The 25,150-nt window shown below is 44.7% G+C and overlaps 1 protein-coding gene across 3 annotated transcripts in view; it reads right to left on the bottom strand.

Moving 5' to 3' along the window:
* TNIK (TRAF2 and NCK interacting kinase) overlaps nucleotides 1-25,150 on the bottom strand; it is a 395,341-nt gene that overhangs the window by 84,273 nt on the left and 285,918 nt on the right. For all 3 annotated transcript variants that reach the window (XM_047099965.1, XM_047099964.1, XM_047099963.1), the window contains exons 10-12: nucleotides 18,803-18,978; nucleotides 13,908-13,974; nucleotides 10,007-10,211 (exon numbers count right to left, since the gene is read on the bottom strand). In XM_047099965.1, coding sequence (XP_046955921.1) covers nucleotides 10,007-10,211; nucleotides 13,908-13,974; nucleotides 18,803-18,978 — 448 coding nt within the window. The remainder of the gene's footprint in view (nucleotides 1-10,006; nucleotides 10,212-13,907; nucleotides 13,975-18,802; nucleotides 18,979-25,150) is intronic.

Genomic DNA, 25,150 nt, shown 5'->3' on the forward strand with positions numbered 1-25,150 from the left:
ATTATATTGTCTGGGCAACTATTGCCGTAAAAGTTCTATGGCTAGGGACCACTGAGAATACTGATGGTACAATACAGAGATGCAGGCCAGATGTAATAAAAGAGGTTCCACAAAGATCCCAGATACTGGAAGGCAGTCTGTAATGCCCATTCCATGCTGTCACTGAAAAGCCATCCCTGCCATCCACCTAAGGTGCTCTAGGTACGCTGATGGTCAGGAACTGGCTAACGCAGGCTTTTTTCCAGCATGAAATGCTGTAAGTGTAAAATACTGGCATATGGGGGCCCCTGGGTGTCTCAGTCAGCGAAGCATCTGACTTCAGCTCAGGTCATGATCTCATGGTTTGTGAGTTTGAGGCCCGCATCGGACTCTGTGCTGAGAGTGTGGAGCCTGCCCAGGATTCTCTCTCTCCTCCCTCTCTCTATGCCCCTCCCCAACTTGCCCTTGCTCTCTCTGTCTCTGTCTCAAAATAAATAAACTTTACAAAATAATAAAAAAATAAAATAACATACTAGTATATCTTTCCATTCCTTGGAAATGTAAAAAGGGGTCTGAAAAAATAGGATTTCAAATATTAGTAACACTTTAAGCTGCCATTCAGGAATTTCAGCCCAACTGCTTTGCCCTACTGGCAAGCCCCTCCCATCACAGTGTCCAAGGGCCCAAGCAGCATGGCAGGTAAGTCAGAACAAGGAGCCCTTCTGGGATCCACCGAGAGGCAGTGTTCCATATGGCCGTGCCGACCACATGGCCTCCTGAAGCACCGGTGTGACTTACACACGCATGCGACCACAGACCACCGTCAGAGACCCGTGGGCAGGCCCCACCTAGGACAATGGGCACCCAGTTTGCCTGCCTGGCTCCCAGCTGATTCACAATCTCTGTTCAGTTATTGCAATAAAAGAACAAAAGCCCAGCTAGAAAGCATTCAGTCTTCGTGCTGATGCTAATGACATTCAGGGATAAAGGGCTGCTTTGCCTCCCAACTGAGGCCACTCGCAAGACACATTAGGATGCCTATGGTTAATGACTAAGTGAATTAAAGGCCGTTTCTCAGCAGTGCCAATGAATTAATACCCCAGGCCCTGAATGGGGGAGTTATCTTGTTCATGGTGCTTTCTTCCGGTCGAGGGCCTGGGAGTATGGTCCGGTGGGTGGGAATGTGCACTTGTGAAAAGCCGCCCTGATTTCCCTGTCTCCCGCTTCTGTGCGGTGAGCTTGCTCCGGCCACCTTCGACTGCAAGCACCTTGAAAAGATGACTCAGGGTAGCAATGGCAAGGCAGACCATGGGAAACAAAGATTTTTCCCTCTCTCTGCAACTCTCTTCTTGAACTTACTTAGGTACTTGCTCGGTGCCAGGTACTGTTCTAAGTGCTTTCTGTGTATTAACTCATTCAATCCTCAAAATTATCACTATCCCCTTTTATAAACAGACAACCTGAGGCAGAAAAAATTCATGTCTCTTCCAAGATCACAAAGGCAGTAAGTGGTAGAGACAGATTCAAACCCAGGCAGTTGATTACAGTACCTTTGACTGCCTTGGTCCTACCTTCTCGGTGAAAGGGTTCACTCCTAAGGTACAGTGCCCTTGATGCCCAGAAGCTTACTATTGAGACACAACAAGATTTCTATCTTAGGGGTTTGTTTTAGGTACTGGTAGGACATAAAATTTGATGTAGCCATTTGGTGGCAATGATGGGATCATAATTACACAGTGTTGGAAATGACAGCAAGAAATACTGATAAGAGAATATATCGAAAAGCAGAATTTCTCCAGGGGAAGGTTCCTGGAGGCTTGGCTGGTAAGAGACTTCTCTAGGTGGCAGTTCATCCTACTAAATGAGGTACATCCGGAAGGACAGAGAATGGGTTGCCTCCCTGTGCCGGCAAGGCCAGGGCCGTTGGCTAAGGCATCAGCAGACAGATGTGCCAGCAAGAGACAATGAGAGCTGTGCTCTCAGGAAGGGATGGAAAAGTCCACGGGTTACAGTAAATAGAGAAGGTGCCTTAGAGAATTCAGGAAGGCAGACAATGGGAAATGCTATCTATATAGAAAATCCTAACAACAATTTTGAAATCATCCATTGCAAAATAACAATAAAACCGTTGCCAATAATGTCAATCATTCTTGTGTCAGGATTGTGTCAAGCCTTCTGTACACGATTCCCTTTACTTCTCACAACAGTCCTGCAAAGTAAATAGTATATTTTTTAAGTTTATTTATTTTGAGAGAGAGAGAGAGAGAGAGAGAGCATGTACACTCATATGACGGGGGAAGTGCAGAGAGAAAGGACAGAGAGAGAGAGAATTCCAAGCAGGCTCCACACTGTTGGCACAGAGCCAGAAGGAAGGCTCGAAATCATGACCTGAGCGCAGATCAAGAGTCAGATCAGCTTAAGGACTAAGCTACCCAGGTGCCCTAGTAAATGGTATTTTGATTGTGTATATACAGAAGCTGAGGTTCCGAGAGGGTAAGTAATTTACTCAAGGCCACATAGCTTGAATTACGCCTTTATTTCTACAGCTTCAAAGCTGGTATAGTTTGCCTCTGTACTAAGCTATCCAGTCATTTAAAAACTATTGACATTTTTTTCTCCTAATGACATAAATGAATTCCTACTAGTATAACACATACTCTTCTCAAGACATGAATAAAAGCTTACCTGTTGGTACATTTATTTTAATAAATTCAAGAGGATTTTACTACTGTACATAAAAGCATTTAAACTTTTGGAAATTACACCTCTGACTTCAGCCAAAGGCACCCACTCCAATAATAATAACTAATATTTATTGAGTGCTGCTGTAAGTGTTAGTCACATTCTAAGCTTTTCCAGGAACTAACTCATTGAATCCTCATGATGGCCCTGGAAGGTAATCCTACTATTCTTTCTAGTTTTACAAATGGGGAAACTGAGGCACAGTTAAGTTAAAAACTTGTACTTAATAAGGAAGGTAACTGTTAGACAAAATACTGCTATCAACAGAATCTCCCCCAAGTGCTCTGTTGCCCGTGGGGATTTTCAGAGCTTTATTGTGATGTCCTGCATATACTGGCTCTTAAAGATGTGTGCAGCTCCCCCTGGGCCCTGCCCCTTTGCTTTGGTTTAAGAACATCTGAGAGAAACAACATAGGATCCAAAGAATAACCTCACATACCAGGGGCTTCTCTGGGCTCAGGCTGCAGCTGCTACAGCTTCTCTGAGACTAGCCTGCTTGCCCTGAAGGAAAGCAGATGATAAGGGAGAACGTGAGCAAAAGTTGAGCACAAATGGGGGCGCCTGGGTGGCTCAGTCGGTTAAGCGTCCAACTCTTGATTTCGGCTCAGGTCATGATCTCACGGTTCCTGAGTTTGAGCCCCACATTGGACTTCACAGTGTGGAGCCTGCCTGGGATTCTCTCTCTCCCTCTCTCTCTCTCTCTTTCTGCCTCCTCCTCCTCCTTGCACTCTCTCTTTCTCTCTCTCTCTCTCAAAAATAAATAAATAAACATTAAAAAAAGCTGGCCACAAATGGATGAACACAAAATTGTTTAGAGTTCTCTAAGCAGAAGCACGAGGTGGGGCTCATTAGCCATATTTAAACTACACTGGACAGGCCCTTCAAAAGAGAGATCTGTCCAGCTTTGGGCAGTTGACAAAGTTCTTTCGCGTCCGTCTTCCTGGTTAATTCCCAACATGACTTAGGTAGGGGACAAGCTTGGTTGGGGACCTCTGTGAGAGCCCAGGAATGTGAGCCAAGGTGGGGAGACTCAAAGAGTGGCCAGGGTGTGCAGGAGGCACACGGCAGTGCTCAGACCCAAACTGATGTCTTCGCACCCCAAATTCAGATCCCACTTGCTGAGCAGATTGCTTCCCTTTCTCCCAAACAGGAAATGAATGCACTTATCTTACTCGACCTCGGGGCGGCATTCTGCACAGCAGTCCCCTTTAACTTGTTCATTGCACTTGAATACTTGATTTTCTTTGCAATAACATCAAATTCTATGGGTGTTCCTTCTACATCTCTATCAGTCTTTGCTGGCTTCTCCTCTCTTGCTCGATGTTCTCAGAGTTCAGGCCCACACCCTCCTCTCTTCTTGATGTATACTTCCAGTACCATAAGCCGTGATGCCCCCTTTTCCCCATCCCACCCTCTCTTCTCTGGCTGCCTCCGTATAATCCAACTGCCTGCTTGGCATCACCACTGGCCACCTCACAGACATCTTCAATTCACCACATTGCAAGCTCATCTTATCCTCTTGGTCCCAAACCCAGTCTTCCAGCCAGATGCTCCAGTCCACACTGGGAACCATCTATGACATCTACTCAGGCACCACATTTACAGATGTATTCTGCATGTTATACAGCCCGCATCTCTTTCCAGTGTGTCCCCTTTCCTCAATCCCCCTTCCACCGCCACTCACAGAAACACCACCCTCTCTGACCTGGACCAACTTGGCTCTCTCGTCCACTCTTGCCTCTTCCAATCACTCAACCTTGCAGCAGCCACAGTTTCCTTTTAAAAATGCCGATCTGATTACATTCCCTTGGTTAACACATGTCAGTGGTTTCCCACTATTTTCAGGGTAAAATTTAAAAATCCTTAACTGGGCCTGGGAAGCTGTCTAGATGAGTGTGCCTTGGCCTACCTGCCTGGCATCTCTGCGTGCCCCTCCCACCCAAGTCCTTCAGCTGGAATCCCCAGCAGGCCTCCCAGCCAGGCTGGGCTGCTGTCTCCACCCCACACCTCTCTGGTTGATTACTTAGCCGCCCTTCCTCTCCACCACAGCAGTCTGGCAATGATAATGAGTGGTTATTTAGGTGACTATCTGCCCCGTGCCTGTTTCCCTCAGAGATCTGGTGAGCACCAGGGCAGACTGTATTCCTGGGGTCCAGCATAGCAGAGGTGTGAATTCATGAAATTTGTTGAATGACTGCCCGTCGGAATAGGAAACATGTTTTAATTCTACCATACCCAGTTGAGCCTAACGTCTTCAAAAGCCCAGCCACTGATATTAAAAAGTTAGAGGCTTATAGGGAATTCACCTGTCAAGACTGTTAGGCTCTCATTTTTTAGATCAGCGCTCCACTCTTACTGGCCAATAAGATACTTAGTGGTATTTCTTAAAAGATTTTTTTCAGGCAATAGAACCAAAGCAGTATAACATCTTTCAGCTAAGACTGGTTGTTTCTATAACTGGCTGATGTTATGATGGTCTTGAAGGGCACTAAATAAGACGTAGGTGACTTGAAAGACTTAACGCAATTCTCTGAAGAATGAAACTTACCACCATTGAGCAATTTGGTGCCCGTGGGGTCAATCTGATTATTCTTGTGACTTAAAGATATTCTTCTCCAAACGAAGGCATAGAATGCTCTCAGCGGGTTGGAAAAAAAATGATAAATCACTAAAACCATTCCAAAACTCTTGAGCACAGTTAAGTATCACCACAAATCTGGCCAAGGTTAGTCTGAAAAGATGACCATAGTAAGTGCTGTAGCACTTTAAGGTCATGATTCTTGGCCCCTAACTCTGTGATGGAGAATAAAACAAGAGGGATTTTGTGTAGGCCAAGTGATAGAAAGAAATTTTTATTGAACTAAATAAAAATAAAGGAGGTCTTCTATGTACTTTTCTCACTAGTGATGGATTCATTCACCTTAGCTAGGTTCAGCCAATTTCCTGGAAATTAGTTATACATTGTGCTTTATCACTGGTCCAAAGCTGAAAGTCTTATACCCAACCGATCGTTGGTCCAAAGTCACGTCCTTTTCATGAGGCTGATAAATGACTACATTCAGTGTACAAAGTCCTTCTAAGAATATGCAGATACTGATATAGAACCTATTCAAATCCACATGGTTACCCATAAATAGCAAAGGACACACAGGGCTTCCTTGGAAACTAAAACTCTGGTAGGAGGTGACATCTGAGATCCCCGGGGAATATAAAGGGTACAACCTACACAGCCCTGCGTCACCAGAAGGTCATCTGATGGCCCTTTATTTGAGAATCGAATTGCATTTCCAGGATGCCAACAAAAGCCCGCCCGACCCACAATGAAGCTAAATCTGCAAGTCTAACTGTGGGCTTTCACTGCCTCTACATAGTCCAAGCTCCTACTCAAGGCACCAGAAACACAAGTTGTCACCACGGGCCAGGGCGGCAGACCTGGATGGGGATCCAGCAGGAGCAGGACGCAGGAGAGGAGCCCCTGGCGGCAGAGACAGTTATTACTTAGGAGTTCAGAATTTACAGCCACCTCAGTAGTTAGTATTTCTTTTCTTTGTGTTGAGGAATAGGTGCAAGATGAAGGATCAAAAGATAAAGCTGGTGTAATCTCTTAATGCCCTGTGGTCACAAGTGTTCTTGCTTCTGAGGAGAAGCCAGGGCTCACGTGCGTTGGTGCGCAAAGCAAAGCGTTCTTGGGCACACTGTTGCCTTTGGTGCAAGCGGGGACTCGGAGCGTGTGTTCTGTGGGTACATGTGCCCCACTGAGTCTGAACTCTGACCTGCCTCCAATATAGAGGCTCCAGAAAGTGCCACACAAGAAGAGACACGAGGAGGCCTTGGCCATAGTTCTGACGGGGCACACCAGAGCCAGAACCCATTTTATTTATTTATTTAAAAAAAAATTTTTTTTTTCAACGTTTATTTATTTTTGGGACAGAGAGAGACAGAGCATGAACGGGGGAGGGGCAGAGAGAGAGGGAGACACAGAGTCGGAAACAGGCTCCAGGCTCCGAGCCATCAGCCCAGAGCCTGACGCGGGGCTCGAACTCACGGACCGCGAGATCGTGACCTGGCTGAAGTCGGACGCTTAACCGACTGCGCCACCCAGGCGCCCCCAGAACCCATTTTAAAGAAGAGCACCTGCTGGCTGGGTACAGCTTGTTTGCCTTTGCTCAAAAGTCCTTAGGTTTTCAGAGTAAAAGGCCACAGGACCATGGGCCAGAAAAATATGCCTGGCTAATCAGTGGAGAGGCAGAATGGATGCAGTGACAGCTCTTTGGCTCTGGAGTCCGATCCCCTGGGATTGAAACCTAGTTTTCCTCCCAAGTGTGACCCTGTAGCAAGTTATTAACCTCTCTGAAAAAAAATATTTTTTAAGTTTATTTGCTTATTTTGAGAGAGACAGAGATAGCATGAATGGGAGAGGGGGAGGGGCACAAAGAGAGAGAGAGAGAGAGAGAGAGAGAGAGAGAGAGAGAAACCCACGCAGGCTCCGTGCTGTCTGCTTAGAGCCCAATGTGGGGCTCTAACTCACAGAATGTGAGATCATGGCCTGAGCTGAAACTGAGAGTCGGATGCTCAACCAACTGAACCACGCAGGTGCCCCATAACCTCTCTGAAATTCAGCTGCATTATCTTCAGACTGGGGGTTATTGTGAGGATTAAATGAGACAATTCATGTAAAGTGCAGAACAGAGTACCTGTCATATGGTAAATGCTTTGGAAAGCGTTAGAAATCATTATTTTAGCAACTTGATGGAAAAAAACGTTTAAAGCTCAAATAAATCATATCAGGTAAGAAGGGAAGAAAATACAGATAAAAACAAAACAAAATAACACAACGCATCCTCTGAAAAGACTTTGCATTAATTGAGGATCCAGGCTCAAGGGTCAAAAGTTGTTAAAATTTAAAAAAAAAAAAGGAAGAAAGTGCACATAAGTGTGTGTGTATGCACAGGCACATGGGCATTCTTGAGTATTTTAAATGTTTTATGGGAGGACAGTGGAGATTTTCTAGGGTTTACATGGTGTCATTCACTTGAAATTAAGTGTAACAAGTCATTAGGCAAGGAGCCCACTAACTAAGGCATATGGTCAAGGTTTCCAGGGTGTAAACGCCTCAGTGAGGTGGTGCCCTTCAGAAATGCCCTTGGAAGGAATAAACCATAAGGAAGGGAGCAGGAGAGGCGGGACGTGGGGGCAGTGCCCGACAGGGTACTGTTTAGGTGAGGGGAGAGGTTTGGCCAGAGTCTACACGAGTAAACATGGGCTCCAGCACGCAGAGGCATTTGGTTCTCAGAACTGGCAGACTGGTGGATATGGCACAGCTCTGGATTGGGGGCTAGAATGAGAGGTCCCGACTGACCTGGCTGGGCTGAAGGTGACACCAGGTCTTAGCTGCAAGGGATTTCAATTCGTGCCCAGGAGAGTAACCAGAGGGGGTACAGGCACCTGCACAGCTATACTCCGCGCTTCGCTTCTGAGAGCTGCTTAATTAACACCCACACCTCCCTTTCCCCTGCCTCTGCCTGCTCCTTCCAAGGTCTCCTTTCCATGGCACCGCAGGGTCTCCGTCTACTACAGTGTCGTTTTTAGAATAGAAGGTGGTGAACTTCAAACTTCTCTTGCACGGAGCATTCTTCACACTGACAAGAAGACAGACTTATAAACTGAAATTGGAACGTGCTTCACTTGCCCACTGATGCTTGCAGAAGCCTGCAAGGTCCTACTGTGAGGGTCGCAGTTCAAGGCTTCAATGACTTATTTCGGGGCTTGTGTGGACATTGAGATCAGATCTCAATGGGTGTGAACACTGTGCACTTAGCGGCTCTGTGATATTGGGCCAATTATTTCAATCTCTTCCTGAACTTCAATTTCCTCTTGGTTAAATGGGGATTGTATGCATTCGGCACGAGAAGCAATGGATATACGCAAAGAGATAATGATAGTAGATGAGATCCTGGATATAAGCAAATAACCTCACCCAGGAGCTGGCGCACAGAAGTCGCTTCATAATTGCAACTGTTGGGTATTATTGTGGCCGGTCTGTGTATGAACATTCCAGGGATATATGAGGTTGATAGGATTTTACTGCAAACTGAAACGGAGGCCCTCACCGATTTAAACCAGGGAGGCTGGACCTGGATGTGCCAATTAAAAAGCAATCTGCTCCTGGTGCCTGCAATCCACCAGCCTCGAACTGCCGTGGCCACCTGACAGAGCAAGTGAATTACTGTAAACCGTTAATGAGGAGCAAGACGGCGTTTGGGAAAACTGTAAAATTGCTGCCCCATTATCGTGCAGTCGGTCAACCTTTCATCTGCCATCAGACTTTTCCAACAGCTATGCTCTCAGTTTCCTAACTATCTAGAGGCTTTGATGTAGCCCATAAAGGAAGGAGGCTTAACAAACTTCTGTAAGACCACAAGGGTGAGAGCCTCACCCAGGACAAGGCATGCAGGAAGGTGTGGCTGCTGGTATGGTTTCCCACACAGATGACAGCAATGCCTGCTGGTGAAGGCAAGTGTGGCCAGCAAGCTGGAGGACGGGTCCTGGATACTAAAGGTGTGCAAAAGGACTTGTGAAGTGCTTTCCACAGTGTCCAGAGGGGTGACGAAGGGGTATCTACAGGAGGACCCTGCGTTTCCATACCTGACATTTCACTTGCCTGCCTGGTCACTGCGGTCTACTTAACACCTATATTGTACCTCTCCATATTGACTCATTTATTCCTATATTAGTTCATTCATTCCATGAATACTCACGAGGCATCTACCATGTGCAAGGCCCTGTTCTAGGCGCTAGAGATACATGATGGAGAGATGCATCGGGGACGAAAGAGACAAAATCCCCTGTCCTTGGGAGCTCAGATTCCAGCGTAAGACGTGAAAAGGTACATAAAGAGTACGTGTGAAGGTGGTAAGAGCTATGTAAAAATAATAAAGCCGGGAAGGGCAACAGGACATACTAGAGGGAGGGGGTGCAAATTTAAGTAAGGTGGTCAAGGAGGCTGCACTGAGGAGGTGATATCTAAGTAAGACTTGAAGAGGCTGAGGTCTTTAGCTGCTTTCCTGAAGTGACCACACCAAGGTCACTTCTCATCAAGGTCACGCCCTGGCCCCCTGCCAGGCAAGGGAAGTCCTTGACTGGTAACAGCATTCAGGCCTCATCCTCCTTTGCAAGTTAAGGTGTGTGCTCCCAGTGGGCCACGGCCCCACACAAGGATGGGACACTCAGGAAGCGATCTGACCAAGAGGCGTGGGCTTCCACGGTGGCCCAGGCAGGTGCTCACCTCCTCCAGCCGCCGCCGCTGCTCCTTCTGCTCCTCTATGCGCTTCTGGCGCTCGGCCAGCAGCTGCCTCTTGTGTTCCTCGTTCTCCCGCTGCTGCTGTTCCAGCTGCTGCCGCCGCAGGGCCTCCGAACGCTCCTTGTTGGCCAGCTGGAGCCTCAGGAAGTCCCGCCGCAGTGTGGACTCCCCTGGCAGGTTCAGAATGGAGCTGTGGGCAGGAGGGAGAGATCAGGATCCTGCGTGCGGCAAGGGTCATTATTACCCGGGTCCTGGGGAGGACAGCGGGCAAACAACTCCCCTGTATGCGGGGAAGGGAGCCGCATGTGCCAGTGGGGGCTCTTAGACCCTCTGTTAATTACAGTACTCATCCCCAGGGAAACTGAGTCAAGGCTCAGCCTCCTCTTCAGTGTGACTACTGCATACGCGTTCTGTCTCCATCCCTAGATGGAGATGTCATCACCTCTCTCCAGCACTGTCCACGCTGCTCCCTCACCCTCGTGACATGCAAAGATCTGCTTCTAAAGGTTTTAATGAGTGTGCAAGCCTTAGGCCCTGGATCGGCTGGTTTTCATGTTTAAGAAAGGCACAAAAAAATCCAGCAAATGAAATGAACAACCGGGAGCTGCAGGGAACCTATTCTACTAAGATGAGTACATCACCCCCACCCCCCCCCCACCTCCTCTGTGACTCCCTGCACCAAACCCCAGGAGGCAAAGGACAGGCTGCTCATGTGAAGACATGATGAGCCAGGGAGGGAGAACATTTGAGTCAAGGTCAACACAGAGTAGAATAGGAACCCAAGCCTGCCAAAGTCAGAGAGTTCAGGGCTTGTCTCGCTGCACCAGGATTAAAGAGAAGTGACATGGTTTGTTCTGGAGCAGATGGTGTAGACTTCAACCCAGCTCACTGATTCCTAGATTCTGTTTAAGCACCATGGGCTTCAGTTTCCTCATCTGTAAAACGGTGGTTGTGCATCATGTGTATGTGTGTGTGGGGGTGTGTGTGCGCGCGCGCACATGTAAGAAAGAAAGTAGAAAGAAAAAGAGGATAGAAAACACCATAAAGCAACTCTCCCCACAGCCCTGGTCTAGGGCTGTCCTATTCACATCTAACTGCCTGTGAACAACTCAAAGTTAGACTCTTTGGTTGCACACAGCAGCCTAACAGGGAGGTGGGGAAGGCTCTTATTTGTTCATGCAAATCTTTTCATCTTTCTGGCAACTTCCACTTGCGATCAATCCATTAAATAACTATTGACCCTTTCTAGGTAGCAGGCACCGTGATAGGTTCCAATGGATATAGCAGTTACTCAATGAATGTTCTCTCTAGTTATCTTGTTGTGGGGAAGAGAGACAGACAAATAATTAGATAAGATACAAATAACAATTTCACGTAGGAGCAGGGCTCTATATAAGACAAAAGATGTAATGGCTTAAGAGTGGCAATGGCAGGAGGATGGGGCGAGAATTAAGGGTTCTGCTCAAGACGGGGGTGATCAGGGAAGAACTTTCTGAGAAGGTGCCAGATGAGCCAACACTCAAATGATGACGGGTTGGTGCCACAAAGAGGTAGGGGAAGAACCTTTCAGGCAGAAAGAAAAGCAAATGTAGAAGCCTGTGGCAGGGACAGGTGCGGCATCTTTGAGGAACCAAACTCCATGGGACTTCCCAGAGCACAGTGAAGGAGAAAGGTGGTCCAAGAGGAGGCCAGAGAGACTGGGCAGACCCAGGAAGGCACATGGCATGGAAGCCAGCAATGGAAAGGTTATAGTCAGGGTAGTGACGTGATGGGATTTGTTGGCTGCTGAATGGACTTCTGTCTGCAGGGCGTGGGAGGTGAGGGCAAGCAGGGCCACCAGCTGGGCTGGCACTGAAGTGGCTCTGTGGGGGTGGGGCGGTGAGGATGGAGGCAGAGAAGCACTTGCTGGGAGAGCTGATGAAGCCTGTTGATGGATCTGGTGTGTGGAGTGGGCAATGCTTGCAGGTTTTGTCTGGCACCTGGACAGTGGTGGTGACGCAAACGGGAGCAGATTTGGTGGCAGTTGACGAGGGGATTATTCTGTTTTGGAGAGCGGTTAGCATGCCGCGTGACTGCCATCAATGCCAAAAAATGACATGAAAAGGCTTTGTTCATGATGTCCCACAGACGGTGCTTGGATTCTACTAACAAAACTCCTCTAAAACTTACAGCTTTTGTGTAGGACTCTGAACCAAACCCCAAGCAAGCGAGCTTATCCACACAGGCCACAAGCTCCATGCAAAAAGGGAGGACTTGGGGAGCCCGGCCTCACCATGCACACGAGGATGCACTGGTGTTGAATCAATTGATGTTGAATCAATTAACTGATGTTGAATTAATGTCAGGCGATTTGAGCTATAGTAGCAGCTCAGTCATAAACGTGGTGTGTGACCTGCTTGCCATCTTTGAGCTCTCACCTCATTTTTAAAATGAGATAACCACTGTCCCTTTCGAGTTTTCAGGATTTCACAAAGATTAATTACATGTGCCCATAAAACAGGACTTGGAACATAATCTTCAGTGTGGTATAATGACACGTTACAATTATAGAAGCGTTAAGGCATGGCTAGGTCAGCCCGCTAAGTGACTCAGTTTAGCAAGTACTAGTTAAAATGTGGCTTCTCGGTTCTCTAGAGAGTGATCAGGAGGGCTGACGTGACATCTGGGTGAGCTTTGGAAAAATAAAAAATAGTGCACAACCTCTCTGAATGCAGGGCATTTGGTCCTTTGCCTTTGATCGTCACTACTTGACAGACATTATCTCTATGTAGCTAAACTGGGGGTAGCCCATGTAACGTATCAGATGGAAGGAAAAACTTTCCTTCAGTCTCTGACCTTGAAAATTCCTGTAGCAGGTGAAGAAAAAAAACTGGATGGCCCAGTAAGTCCCTCCTTCTTCCTGTAGTTCAGCAATAATTCAGCTTGGGAGATCTGAGTTAACTCAAAAAAAGAAGCCACTGGTTCATTCTAACAGCAGTGGCTGAGCTGGCCTCTTTCCTGGTCAGGTAGCTCTGCCCCAGCAGTATGGCAATTATGCCTCCCGGATCATTGGAGTCCTCTCCTTGGATGGCTAGAGGATGGAGCCCCATATACCCCACTGAGCTTTCTTCTTTTGCATTTTCCCCGATAAATCTCACTTCCCACCACCATGGTGTGTGTGCCTGTCCCCCTCAACTCACCAAACTGCTGCCAGCTGAATTGTCTCACAGAACAGAAATCCCGGCAATGTGAGTACACTAACCTTAATCATTCATAAACACACTGGAAGAAAGTCGGAATCAGTGTCAAGTGAAATTCAAAATGCAGGGATGGTAATGATAAAAGCAGCATTGGTTCTGGGATCCAACATGTGACAGCTGAGGTGGGCATGAATGTTTCTATGTAGGGTTCCCCTCTCGAGCATGATTCGATTTCCTGGAAATTATTTCCTCTCAGATTAGACTGTGGTGAAAATACCAAGACATGTGACAAGGACAGTGGCTGCCCAAATGGGCTTCTTAAAGAAAGGTATGATGTAACGAAGTGAATAATTCAAGTCCCAAAATACCACTGAGGTCTGAAAGTCGCAGTTTTAGGTACTTTGAGTCTTGTATTACCCAGATAATTGCCTCTACCCATTCTACACGTTACATACGTGAGGAAACAAGGTCTTAGAACAGAGACCATAAATCTTAGGGGACAAGATAAAGAATATGCTGATTTCCACATTTTTGTAAGAGTCTGCCCGGGGAAATTTTCCCAAATTAATGAGTATGTTCATGGGCAATAAATTAAATGAGACCACCTTGCTGGATTCTTAAAAATGAACCTATAAATCAAAAGGAAGCATGTTTCACACAAGCACAACTCAGAATGTGAAAGTAACACTTAGCTTTTGCTCTCCTACCTGGGCTCTCCTGAGTCATTCTCCTCCTCTTCTTCCTCACTTCCGCTGTACTCATACTCTGTCTCATCTAAAGAGAGACTCACAGAATGTTAGTGCACAAAAAGATGCTGCAGCTCGGTCAATCTCCCCCCCCCCCCATCCTTGTTTTATATATAAGTAATCTGAGGCCCAAAGAGCTGTCATTAATGCTGACCTGGGATAGGCTCCAGGCCTCCTGACTTGTGATTTAATAGTTCCCATCAGCTGGATTCAAGTGCATGGAATTAACATTCAAAACTGTCCCAGCTGACTCTAGATACCTGTCCCTAATGGCTAGTGTTCACATGAAAGTCAAGACAAGGAACTGCAAAATAACTTTTCAGTTTGTGTTAATTCCCCATTATGGGACCACCTAAACCAACTTTTATTGGCCCAGTATTAACTTATTAATCATTTTTTTAAGTAGGAGTTTTATTATGACTTACATGGACCCACAAACTGTCTTTAGGTATGTTGATAAACACCAGAAAGAAACTTGACAATGTGTGCTATTAAAAATATAGAGTTGGGGTGCCTGGATGACTCAGTCAGTTGAGCATCTGACTCTTGATTTCAGCTCTGGTCATGATCCCAGGGTTGTGGGACCAAGCCCCTTTCTCCCTCTGTCCCTCTCCTGCTCACACACACGTGTGTGCGCGTGCTCTCTCTCTCTCTCTCTCTCTCTCTCTCAAAAAAAAAAAAAAAAAGACATAAATGGACCATTGGGGACATTCATTCAATTGCCCATTGGGGACATCCATTTAATTCAGTAATATGTTAAGCAAGTTAATATGCAATAATAAATACGATTGAGTCTGCTTTGGAGGAGATCAGAATCTAATGGGCAAGATGGACAAGTAGGTAATCAGATCCTCCATGATTATGAAGAAATTAATCTTTATTGGGTATCTCCCATGCCAGTCACCCTGCTAGATACTTTACCTATGTTCTTTCATTTATTTTGCATAACAATACTTTAACACATTTTCAAGTGAAGACACTATCACAAGAGGTTAAGTGACCGAACCAATGACTTATTAATAAAAGGTCAGTCAATCTGGGCTTTGAATTTAGAATTCAATCCAGAACTTTTCCAACTTTGAAACTAGTATTCTTTCCAACATATTATATGCTAAAGAGAAGTGCATAAAAAGATCAGTGAGATATCAGAGAAAGAAGCAAAGCCCATCGGTCATAATGAGGGAGAGGGGGGCAGCAAAGCCTTTGAAGAGGAAATGAGTCGCACGTTGTAATTGTTGGTGGCCCCCTTCCAGGCAGATGGCAGCTGAAAGTGGTGGGAAAAGGACATTCCAAGCAACATAACCACGTGGGTAAGGGTGACAGTATTAAAGGGTATGACATGTTCACAATGAGTTGTTGGTGGCTAGATGTTGGGTGTGAGAAAAGCAGACAGAATGAGTAAGGCCAGCAAGTCTGATATGACTTTCTGAACCTTATATAAAAGTGCTTGCTGAAGACTTTTCTGCGGGGTTTGGAGTATCTTGGAAGAGCTTTTACTTTTAAGCAAGGCAGGGCGTCACATTACTGTTATCCTTTCATAGCTGTGGGTTAGTAATTATAACTTTGAAGGCATTTGTGTACCCCTAAAAAGGAACTAAAACTGCAATTTGGTTGGGCTACCACCAGGAGGCAGCACACATGAAAAGAACTAAACCCTTTGCCTTCCATACTCTTCAGCCATTAAAGGGCTAATGAAAAGGAGCCAAAAGCATGATGATGTCAAGTGCATTTTTTTAAAATCACAAGTTAGTTTCAAGTATTTAGATATGTATGAAGTTTTCAGGCTACTTATTTTTGAGTATTATGTCACCAAAATGTAAAGGACTTCCATAAAGTGTTTCAATATTCCACACTGAAAGTGTACTTTTCCAAATTTACCTGAAATAAATCAATGGAAGAAGAGTAGGAAGTAAACTGCAGAAATTTTATCTAGAGAAGGAAATTCTAGCAAGGAAAAGAAACACACAATTAATGCAGTTATTTCTACTCTCGATGGGAAAACCTGCATTTGTCAGGCCCTTCAACTGTAATACTTCACCAAAATCTGGTCTTATTGTTTTTATATTACTGGCATAAATTAGCATATGTCAACATATCTTAAGGAAAAAAATAATATTGGCTTAAAAAAATCATAAATCAATTCTCATAAAATTGTTTGATTGTACCAAAAGCTGGTCTTAGAACCACTAAGAGAGTATGAAAGTATTACAGGAAGCAAATGAAGTAATTTGATGAAACTGAGCAAATGGAATGAAACCTCATTTGATCAATACTCCTTCTGGGGAGCAGACAAAAATGAAGGCTTCTGATGGCTTTGAGCCTAAACAGAATTAGGTTTCTTAAATTGCCATGTAACTGTGGAGCATACCTCCTACCAGGAATCTTACTCTTCTACTCTGCAGAGAAGGAACACATTAAAAATAGTCTTATTTGGGGGCACCTGGCTGGCTCAGTTGGTTAAGTGTCCAACTCCTGATTTTGGCTCAGGTCATGATCCCAGGATTGTGGGATCAAGCCCCTCATCAGGCTCTATGCTGAGCAAGGAACCTGCATGAGATTCTCTCTCTCTCCCTCTGTCCCACTGTCCCTCTCCTCCCTTTCTTAAAATAAAAAAAATAGTCTTATTTTCATAGAATGGGGTGTTTCGAGTCACATTTTAGAGTTTGTGCCCTCCAAATGTGAAAGCAACCCAAGGCACAAGCTTTACCCATTCTACTCACAGGTCAAAGGTAAAGAGGTCATGAGTTCTCAGGAAGTGATTCTGAATAGTACTGAAAAATTGTAGGTCAAAAAAGAACTGTCTATATGAGAATAGCTAATATTTATTAAGTATGACTATATGCTAGACATTGTATTAAATATTTCAATGCATTATCTCACTTAACCTTTGTAACAATGCCAGGCAATACTAATTACTATTATATCCCCTCTCCTATTTTAAAGATGAGAAAACTGGGATGAAGTTCACATAACTCTTCAGGGGGTCAGAATTTGTTGGAGAGCTAGAATTTGAACTAGTCTGAGTCTGGAAAAGACAGGCCCATAGAAAAATAAATTTCCCTCTTAGAGAAATTGGCCTTTAATGGTTGCATGTCTGACACACCTCTCTAAAATGTCCCCATTACAATTTTAACTTCCTGGAGTGGAAGGCCACTATTAATAAACAGCAGTTGAAAAATCAGTCCTGGAGCTTTTTGACCTTGACTTACCTATTTCTCTCATGCCTGGTTCCTCCAGCTTGGGCTGCCCTCCCAGCCCCTTGGGTTCTGACAAACACCCCATCCCCTTCCACCCACTCACAACTGGAGATGGGCCTCCTTTTTTATTGTTTTGTTTTGCTCGGAATTTTTATTTATTTATTTTTCAGTGCTATAATAATTTTGTATTCAATCAAAATAGGCAATGAAGCTTTATTTCCTATTCAGCACTTCAAGTGAAAATAGTTTGATACTCAAACATTCAGCAATGTATCTTTGTTTTAAATCGAAGGATAGTTGACATACAATATTTCATTAGTTTCAGGTGATGGGCCTCCTTTTTGGCTTCGCCTCATAACCTCCTACTCTGGAGTTTAACCTGATCGCACATTTCCCTGACTCCCTGAGGCCAGCAGCCAAGAAGGAAGGCTTCCCTTGAGTCTTCACTGAGGATTTCCCCTCCTGCCTCAGCCCCCTGCTGCTCCTACCTCTACGGTCTTGACTCCTGCAATGCTTACCACCCACCCCACACACCTGCTTGCACCTCGCCACATTACAGATGGTAGCTGCAGAGGCAAAGAAGGGAAATTCAAATAAAAGGAGAGCACACTCTGTCCTGTGGGGCCCACCACCCTCCAATGCTCCACCTGGCTTGGAAGAACAGAGGAGAATGGTGTTGAGGATGGAAAATAGGAAAATCATGTCGCCAGTTGTGTCCCACCATCGGTGCCTGGTCTTCTCCTTTACTCTCCATGGCTGCACGCTCAGGGCTCACCTTACCAGCCCTATACTGCCTCCTCACCGTCAGCCCTCCCCTTTCCTCCACTGACCCTCCTGCCTCCACTCGGGGAGGACTCACTCTGTCTGTCCTCTGGATCTTTCCCTTTCCTCCCCATACTTCAACCTTCCCCAACTCCCCATCCAACCAGGCACAAAGCTTGCCCCAGACCACGTGAATTTTCTGCTTAGTCAGAATGTTAGTTAAGGAAGTCCAAGTCTCTATTTGAACAACCAGGATACGGCCCCAGGACCCCAAGTTTGAACTCATGTTCTTTCCATCGATGCCATGAAAAGATAGTGTGGTAGAACAGCCAGAGCCATAAGAGATAAGAGTTTTTCAATCTATAAAATAAAGAAGTACATTAAATGATCCTCTAGCTCAAAATTCAATGTTCCAAATAGCAAGTCTGGCATCTCTGTGACTATAAGAAAATTCATTCTGACTTCTGAGCTAAATTCTAAATGAGCCTCAGAGCACAAAAACTTAAATGCTGAAGAGTGCCAGTATACAAAAATGTCAACCAAATGATTTTTTTTTTAGGTTGTCTTCTGTAGATTTTTAGCCTTCAAAACATGAATATTCATTTGAACTAAGAAAATCACTTGTCATATTAAACCACTTCATAGTATTACTCAACATGTCTCTTTGTTAGTGCCTGGAAGAGGTAATATTCCTTACAGTTCTATCCTTTCATGAAGATTCCATTTCACAGGCTCAATCCATTGATGCCTACAGGCTATGAGCTCAGAGGCAGGCCTTCACACTAAAGAATAATGCAGGTCCATCTGAAACCCCCATGGTCACCTCCAAATATATCAAGAGCCCATGACTCGCTCCGTCTTTTGTTTCCTTTGCTGAAATACAAATGTGCTTCTAACCTTTTTCTCCTCGCTTTTTCTTTGTTCTGTCAATATGGTCCTTGAGTTGAATGCGGACCTGTCGTTCATTAGGTTGGTCTCGTATAAATGGATGCTTCATCAATTGTTCTGTTGCTGGTCGCTGGCTGTGATTCTTTACCAAGCAGCTCTCAATAAATGACTGGAATTTTTTTGACCTGCCAAACAAAAGAGATGAACCCACAGATAAAAAGACCATCCAAAGGAAAAGCAAAATTCTATTTCTCCAAAATGCTAGAATAAAAAAAAAAAGAAGAAAATAGGTTCAATTAGCCAACATAGGAATCAACCAATCACAAAGTAGGTCTAGACCTTTATTAGGCACATGGGGTTCAAAGACATCATCACCATCAACACACAGTTCAGGCAATGTATGGGAGTTACGTGCATAAAAGCATTTTTGCACAGTTTGTATGTAATATCACACAAGAGACCAAAAGGAATGAGAGAAGAGAAAGACCTTGGTGAAAAGTGTATCTGGAAGGTCTATTGTAGTGAAGGAACAAGAGCTGAGACATCAAGAATGAATAGGAAACCGGGGCGCCTGGGTGGCTCATTCAGTTGAGCATCTGACTTTGGCTCAGGTTATGATCTCACAGTTCGTGGGTTCGAGTCCCATGTCGGGCTCTGCGCTGACAGCTCAGAGCCTGGAACATGCTTTAGATTCTGTGTCTCCCTCTCTCTCTGTCCCTCCCCCACTCAAGCTCTTTTCTCTCTCTCTCTCAAAAATAAATAAACATTAAAAAAAAAGAATGAAGAGGAAGTCACTTTCAGGAGAGAGTTCAGGGAGGCAAGAAATAGTGAAAAACCAAGGACAGGGCTGAGCACACTATATGTCAGGGGAACTGAGATGAGTTGTCTAAATGATGCAGAAAATGCAAGCTGGGGGGAGGACATAAAATCAAGCTTGTATAGATAAAGAGGAGTACATTTGTAGAAATGAGAAAGATTCTTATGTGGTAAAGTGAGCTTGGTTAGGCAAATTTTTTAAATGGTAATTTCAAAATTACTTTTGAACTTTGCTCTCCAATTAATAAGAACAGGATCTATGTGTATGTTTGTTATCAACCCAAGGACTTGGAAACTTAGGAACTAAGTTCATATCCAGAAACGAATTTACCTCCCGCTAGACAGGCACTGTTTCCTCAAAGATAAACCCCGTGCCTCACACAGGGGAGGGAAGAACTGGTGAGGGATAATATACCAAGGAATAGGGCAGCAAGTCCACAATGTGGGAGAAATTAACAGTGGACTTCAGCTATGATTCATAAATTGGGCATGTATGTTCTTGCTGCATTCCAAGAAATTGTCCAGCCTCATAAATAATTACTTCACAACTATATAGCATGCCTTTCTGATGTGCTACATTGGCATCTTGGCACATGATGGGCAGAGACCTTAGTGGAACTCTGGTCACCCTCTTTGTGGTCCCCACCCTGCTCAGAGCAGGTGGGAATCCATTTTGTGCTCTCCGTCGCCCTCCTGTGGAGTGCTGTGGAATAACAGGAGCGGATCCCAGGAGCAAGCTTTCCTGTCTCCCAGCGGACCTTACACACAGAATTCAGGCTTGAAAGCTGTCTTCACCACACAGAACACAATGGTGAACATGTTATTCAAGATCCAAACACAAGAGGGCACTGGCATATGCACCACTCTGCATTTCTGCCTAGGTCAAAGCAGTTTCTCGTTCCATGTTTTTGAAGGACTGCATTATTAATATTTTTTTCTCCCTGCATTTCTAAGCTAAGTTCATGCTTTTACATTATTTTACATAGAAGCATATGTACCCTGCTATGCTTGGGGTCACCGCAGGATCAATCGGGATCGGCCACCCGGTGGCCTGTGGAAGATAGTGACAACAGCATGGATACTCTATGTACCTCCTTGTATGTCCTTCAGCCTGTAGCCCTGCTTCCTCCACACTGTTGTTCTCCAAGACCACTGGTGTGCTGTTGGTATCCTGAGCACACTTACCTGCCCTCACATGTCTGATGAATGAATGAATGCAGGAATGGTTATCACATGTAAGTTCCGGACAAATGCTGTAAAATCGCTACCATCAAATCTGTGCATGTGAGGCACAGAGAGGGAGGTTTGGAGAGGAGATAGTATTGAATATGCTTTCTTTTTCAGGTCCATGAGACAAATCTGTAGAGGCACAATTGTGATATCATCTAAGGAGAGACTTTGCAAAAAACAAAACAAAACAAAACAAAACAAAACAAAACAAAACAAAACCATCATGGGATAATGGACTGTCCTAAGGAATAAATAGAAGAGAATGAGGTTGACCTGCATAAAGAGATAGACAAATCCCACATGGCGCTTTTCTAGGTAGAAAATCAGTATTAAAAACATGAAAACAAAAACAAATTAAGACGGGGAGCTGTTAAATATTCATGATAAATGCAAATGAAAGCTGTTTTTTCTGCTTGCAACTAGAAGGAAGTGCTTTTTATAAAGTGCTCAGCTATTAATTAGAGGGTGATAAAGAAATCACACCCAGTTTAAAAATGAGATGCAGACTCGATAAACTGTATGTTCCATTCCCCAGTACTGACACCCAAAAAATGTCGGTGGCATCTCTAGGGTAAGAGAGTGTTCAAAGAGTTCCGCGGAAGCAGCTGGGGTTCACAGGCCACTTTCCAGGATCTCTTCCGGTGGGAAGGAACCTTCAGGAGAATAACCTTGAGCCCAAAGATTGGGCCAAGATGTGTAGAACTGCAACCCTGGCAATGTATCTGACTTCTTCTTCAAATGGAACAGTTTGTAGAGAAAATAATGCTTACTTAAAATAAATCTTCAAAGGAAAGATTCATTGTCTCTTATTTAAGTTAGTGTGACCAAAGAATCAATATGCTTAATTACACATTTAATTAAAAGTAAAAACCCTTCCCTATGTTGAACACCACTTGACTGTTTGCTGAGCGGTCTAATGGGTTTAAAGTACATTTATATAACTTTATTGTTTGAATCTCTGCTGCCGGTAATTTAGTTCTGTCTATTAAAAAAAATGCCCGAGATTAGTAATACTAATTTCCCCAGGGGTGGCCTGGAGAGATAAATGTTAATGTTTGGTGCTTACAGTCTGAGGCCCTGGTTCTAATACCAGCATCACCAAACACTTTATCTTCCCAGATTTTTTCTGTTTATATATTCAATTGTGTTAGAGGAATTAAAAACGCCTGAAAGATTATTACATTAATCACTGTAACCAGTCAGGCTGAAGTTTCTGATAATTGCAGGACTCCTTAAATGCCATTTGAGCTTTAGAATTTGCATTTTCCCAGAACTACCCTTTCTCCCTAATTTGGGCTCCATCGCTTACTAACTGTGAGACTTTGGGCAGATTATTTAACGTCTCTGTGCCTCAGTTGCCCTGGCTGCAAACGGTGGGATCGTTAGAATTTATCTCAAATGACTGTTGTGATGATCTGATAAATTGCTTCACATAAAATACTTAGCACGGTGTCTGACATGTCATAAACGCCGTATGTATGTTTGCTGTTATTGTTACTACTATTACTTTCATTGTGTTTTCAATGTCCTGCCACCTCTGAACATCACCAGGCTTAACCAACAGCAGTATCTGCCCTCAGAGATGGGGGCAGAAACAGAAGTTGAACTGAATAGGTCAGTGTTCTTAAAGGGAATTAATTTCACATATATTTGGATTAGATATGCTCACAGAGTCAACGAGACCACTATCTCCAAGGAGACTGTGCAAAAAAGGTTAATTGTAAAAGCTGTGGAACAATTTTTGTTTTGATTTCAATGAAGCCTGAAGTCACATTGTCTACTAGCAAATTCAGTTAATTTGAAGTATTTTCTGATATTTGCTTTCTATTATGATTTTATTTAGAACACACATACACAAATAACTTTGTCAGTTCTTAAAGAACAAAAATGCCTGACAATCCACCAAGAATCAGAGCTGTTGTTTCATAAAATAACAGTAGTGACTATAAGGGGTTCAGGGCTGTGGCTCCAGCAATGAAAACTCTGGGACTCTGGATAAGCCAGTTAATATCACCAGGCCTCTAGTCTTCATCTGGGGCACAAATGGGCCGGACCAAGGAACCTCATGTCTCTCCCCAGTGATAAGCAGTTACGATTTTCCTAATGATCTCAATGAAACACTTCTTTGCCTGTGTGCAATCTTTGCACTTGAAGAGCAAGGAAAAAGAAAAAGACCAGTTGTCTGTTACAGGAATGAAATCATCCCCATCTTTCTCCAGAAACTCCTGCAGGAAACTGCAGCACTGAGTAGGGCAGGGGAGCTGGCCTGAGCACGGTGGGAAGATAAGGGAGGAGGAAATGTGTTGAAGGAGATGGTTCACCCACGTGGGTAGAATCTGACCACGTACAGAGACAGGAGGAAATGGGAGTCCCAACTTATTACGCATTTGCTGGTGGTGACATGGAGACAGCGGCCGAGAGATGCCTGGTCTCCTCTAATTCAGCTGAGGTTATAATCCTCCCTGAGATCTAATTATCGAATGGCTGGACTGGAGCCCTGACTGCATGACCTCTTTGCCATGGAGGCCTCTCCTCATCTCACTGACGTGGGAGGGAAGGGCCGGGTTCTAGCAAGTGGACTGCTCTCCTTTACCCCCACAATGGAAGGGGCAAAGAACCCTGCTACTGCCCTTCTTTCCTTAATATTAAGGCACAGGAAAAAACTGTTCAACTAAGAGACCAGTATCTCATTCTCTATTACTCTAAGTTGGAACTTCAGAGGCCAGATGGTGCAGGTGGGAAAATGGGGGTTACAAACTTAGAAAATTAGAAGACTGTACAGCCTTGCACAAGGCTCATAACCTACCCAAGCCGTAGTGTTACAGCAAGAGAAGGATGACTCAGAGCATCTGCCTGGCAGGGTTGTGGGTAAAATTAAATTTATATAGGTCTTAAATTTACACACACACACACACACACACACACACACACACACACACAAATTACTGAGTCTACAGCATGCATATATGCCTTATATGTCCTGTATGTTGTAGATTCAGCAAGTTAGGTGGAAATGACCCTCAACTGAATGCATATAATAAAGAGTTTATGGCCCATCTCTACCACAATGGCACCCCCACACCCACTTTGGTAGTATTTTGATATACACGCTGCGAACGGTGCACTTCATCTGATAATTCATTAGGCAGAGAATAAAAGAACATTTTGGAGTTTTGTTTCTTTTGACGGGTGGGGAGAGGGATCCTCTCCCTTGAAATATAAAAGGAAAATAAATAAAATTTTCACTTCCTCCCAAGCACTAGGGCGTATTAAAACCCTAACTGATTTGAGATATTTTTTAAATGTTTATTTATTTTTTTGAGAGAGAGAGACAGAGTGCCAGTGGGAGAGGGTCAGAAAGAGAGGGAGACACGGAACCCAAAGCAGGCTCCAAGCTCTGAGATGTCAGCACAGAGCGCGACGTGGGGCTCGAACTCACAAACTGCGAGATCATGAGCTGAGCCGAAGTTGGATGCTTAACTGACTGAGCCACCCAGGTACCCCATTTTTTCTCTTTTAATTCCTAACTTATTTCAAATCACTTTGGACCTGGTCATTCAGGAAAGTACTCTGCAGTGCTCAATATTCACTTAAAAACTAGAATTCTGTGCAGAGAGCTGGAAGGCACACCCCATGTCCCATGGCGGGGGGCTGCATTACCATCTTATAAAGGCCGGGTTCTGAGTGAGAAAGAGCACTTGAGCAGGGCCTTTGTTTACCCACTCATTCTCAGATAGCCACGTCATTTCCCCCTCCCCTCTCTAACAGTGTGGGTCTCGAGCTCCTGACTGGCTTTCCTTTGGAGTCAGGGAGGGTGTGGAGGGAGGCTGGGCAAGACGGAGGCCTGGCCTCCTCACTGTGCCTGGACTGTCCCCGTTCCCTGCAGCACCATCAGATATAGCTCCTGTTGTCAAAGGTTTGACGCAGAAAAGTCAGCCTGTATTTTCCTCAAAGTCTGTATTTCTCAAACAAGGCCAATACAGAGTTGAACTTTTTGGAGCAGGGGCAAAGAAAATTAAAACTGTAGGGCAGAGGCTGTTTACTCGCTTCTCTAGCAAGCCAGAAAGGTCAGACAGAGGGCAGTGCGAGCTCCGTATAAGAGGAAAACAGGACAAGTATGGTGGCCAAGTGACTCCCACTTCTCAGTCGGGGAGAGGTGGTGATGGGCAGAAAAGACCACCTGGTGTCACACCTTTGCACAAAAGGCCAGAAACCTAAAGGTAAATCTCAATCGCCAGATTTTTCAAAGTTGGCAATTAATACAAATGTTCCTGAAACACGGGGTGTGGCCACGCTGTGTTGAGCACACAT

This window comes from Lynx rufus, unplaced genomic scaffold, assembly GCF_022079265.1.
Source record: "Lynx rufus isolate CCGP_SWC_20201006 ecotype Redwood Valley unplaced genomic scaffold, mLynRuf1.p SCAF_5, whole genome shotgun sequence".
In the NCBI taxonomy this organism is placed as follows: domain Eukaryota; kingdom Metazoa; phylum Chordata; class Mammalia; order Carnivora; family Felidae; genus Lynx; species Lynx rufus.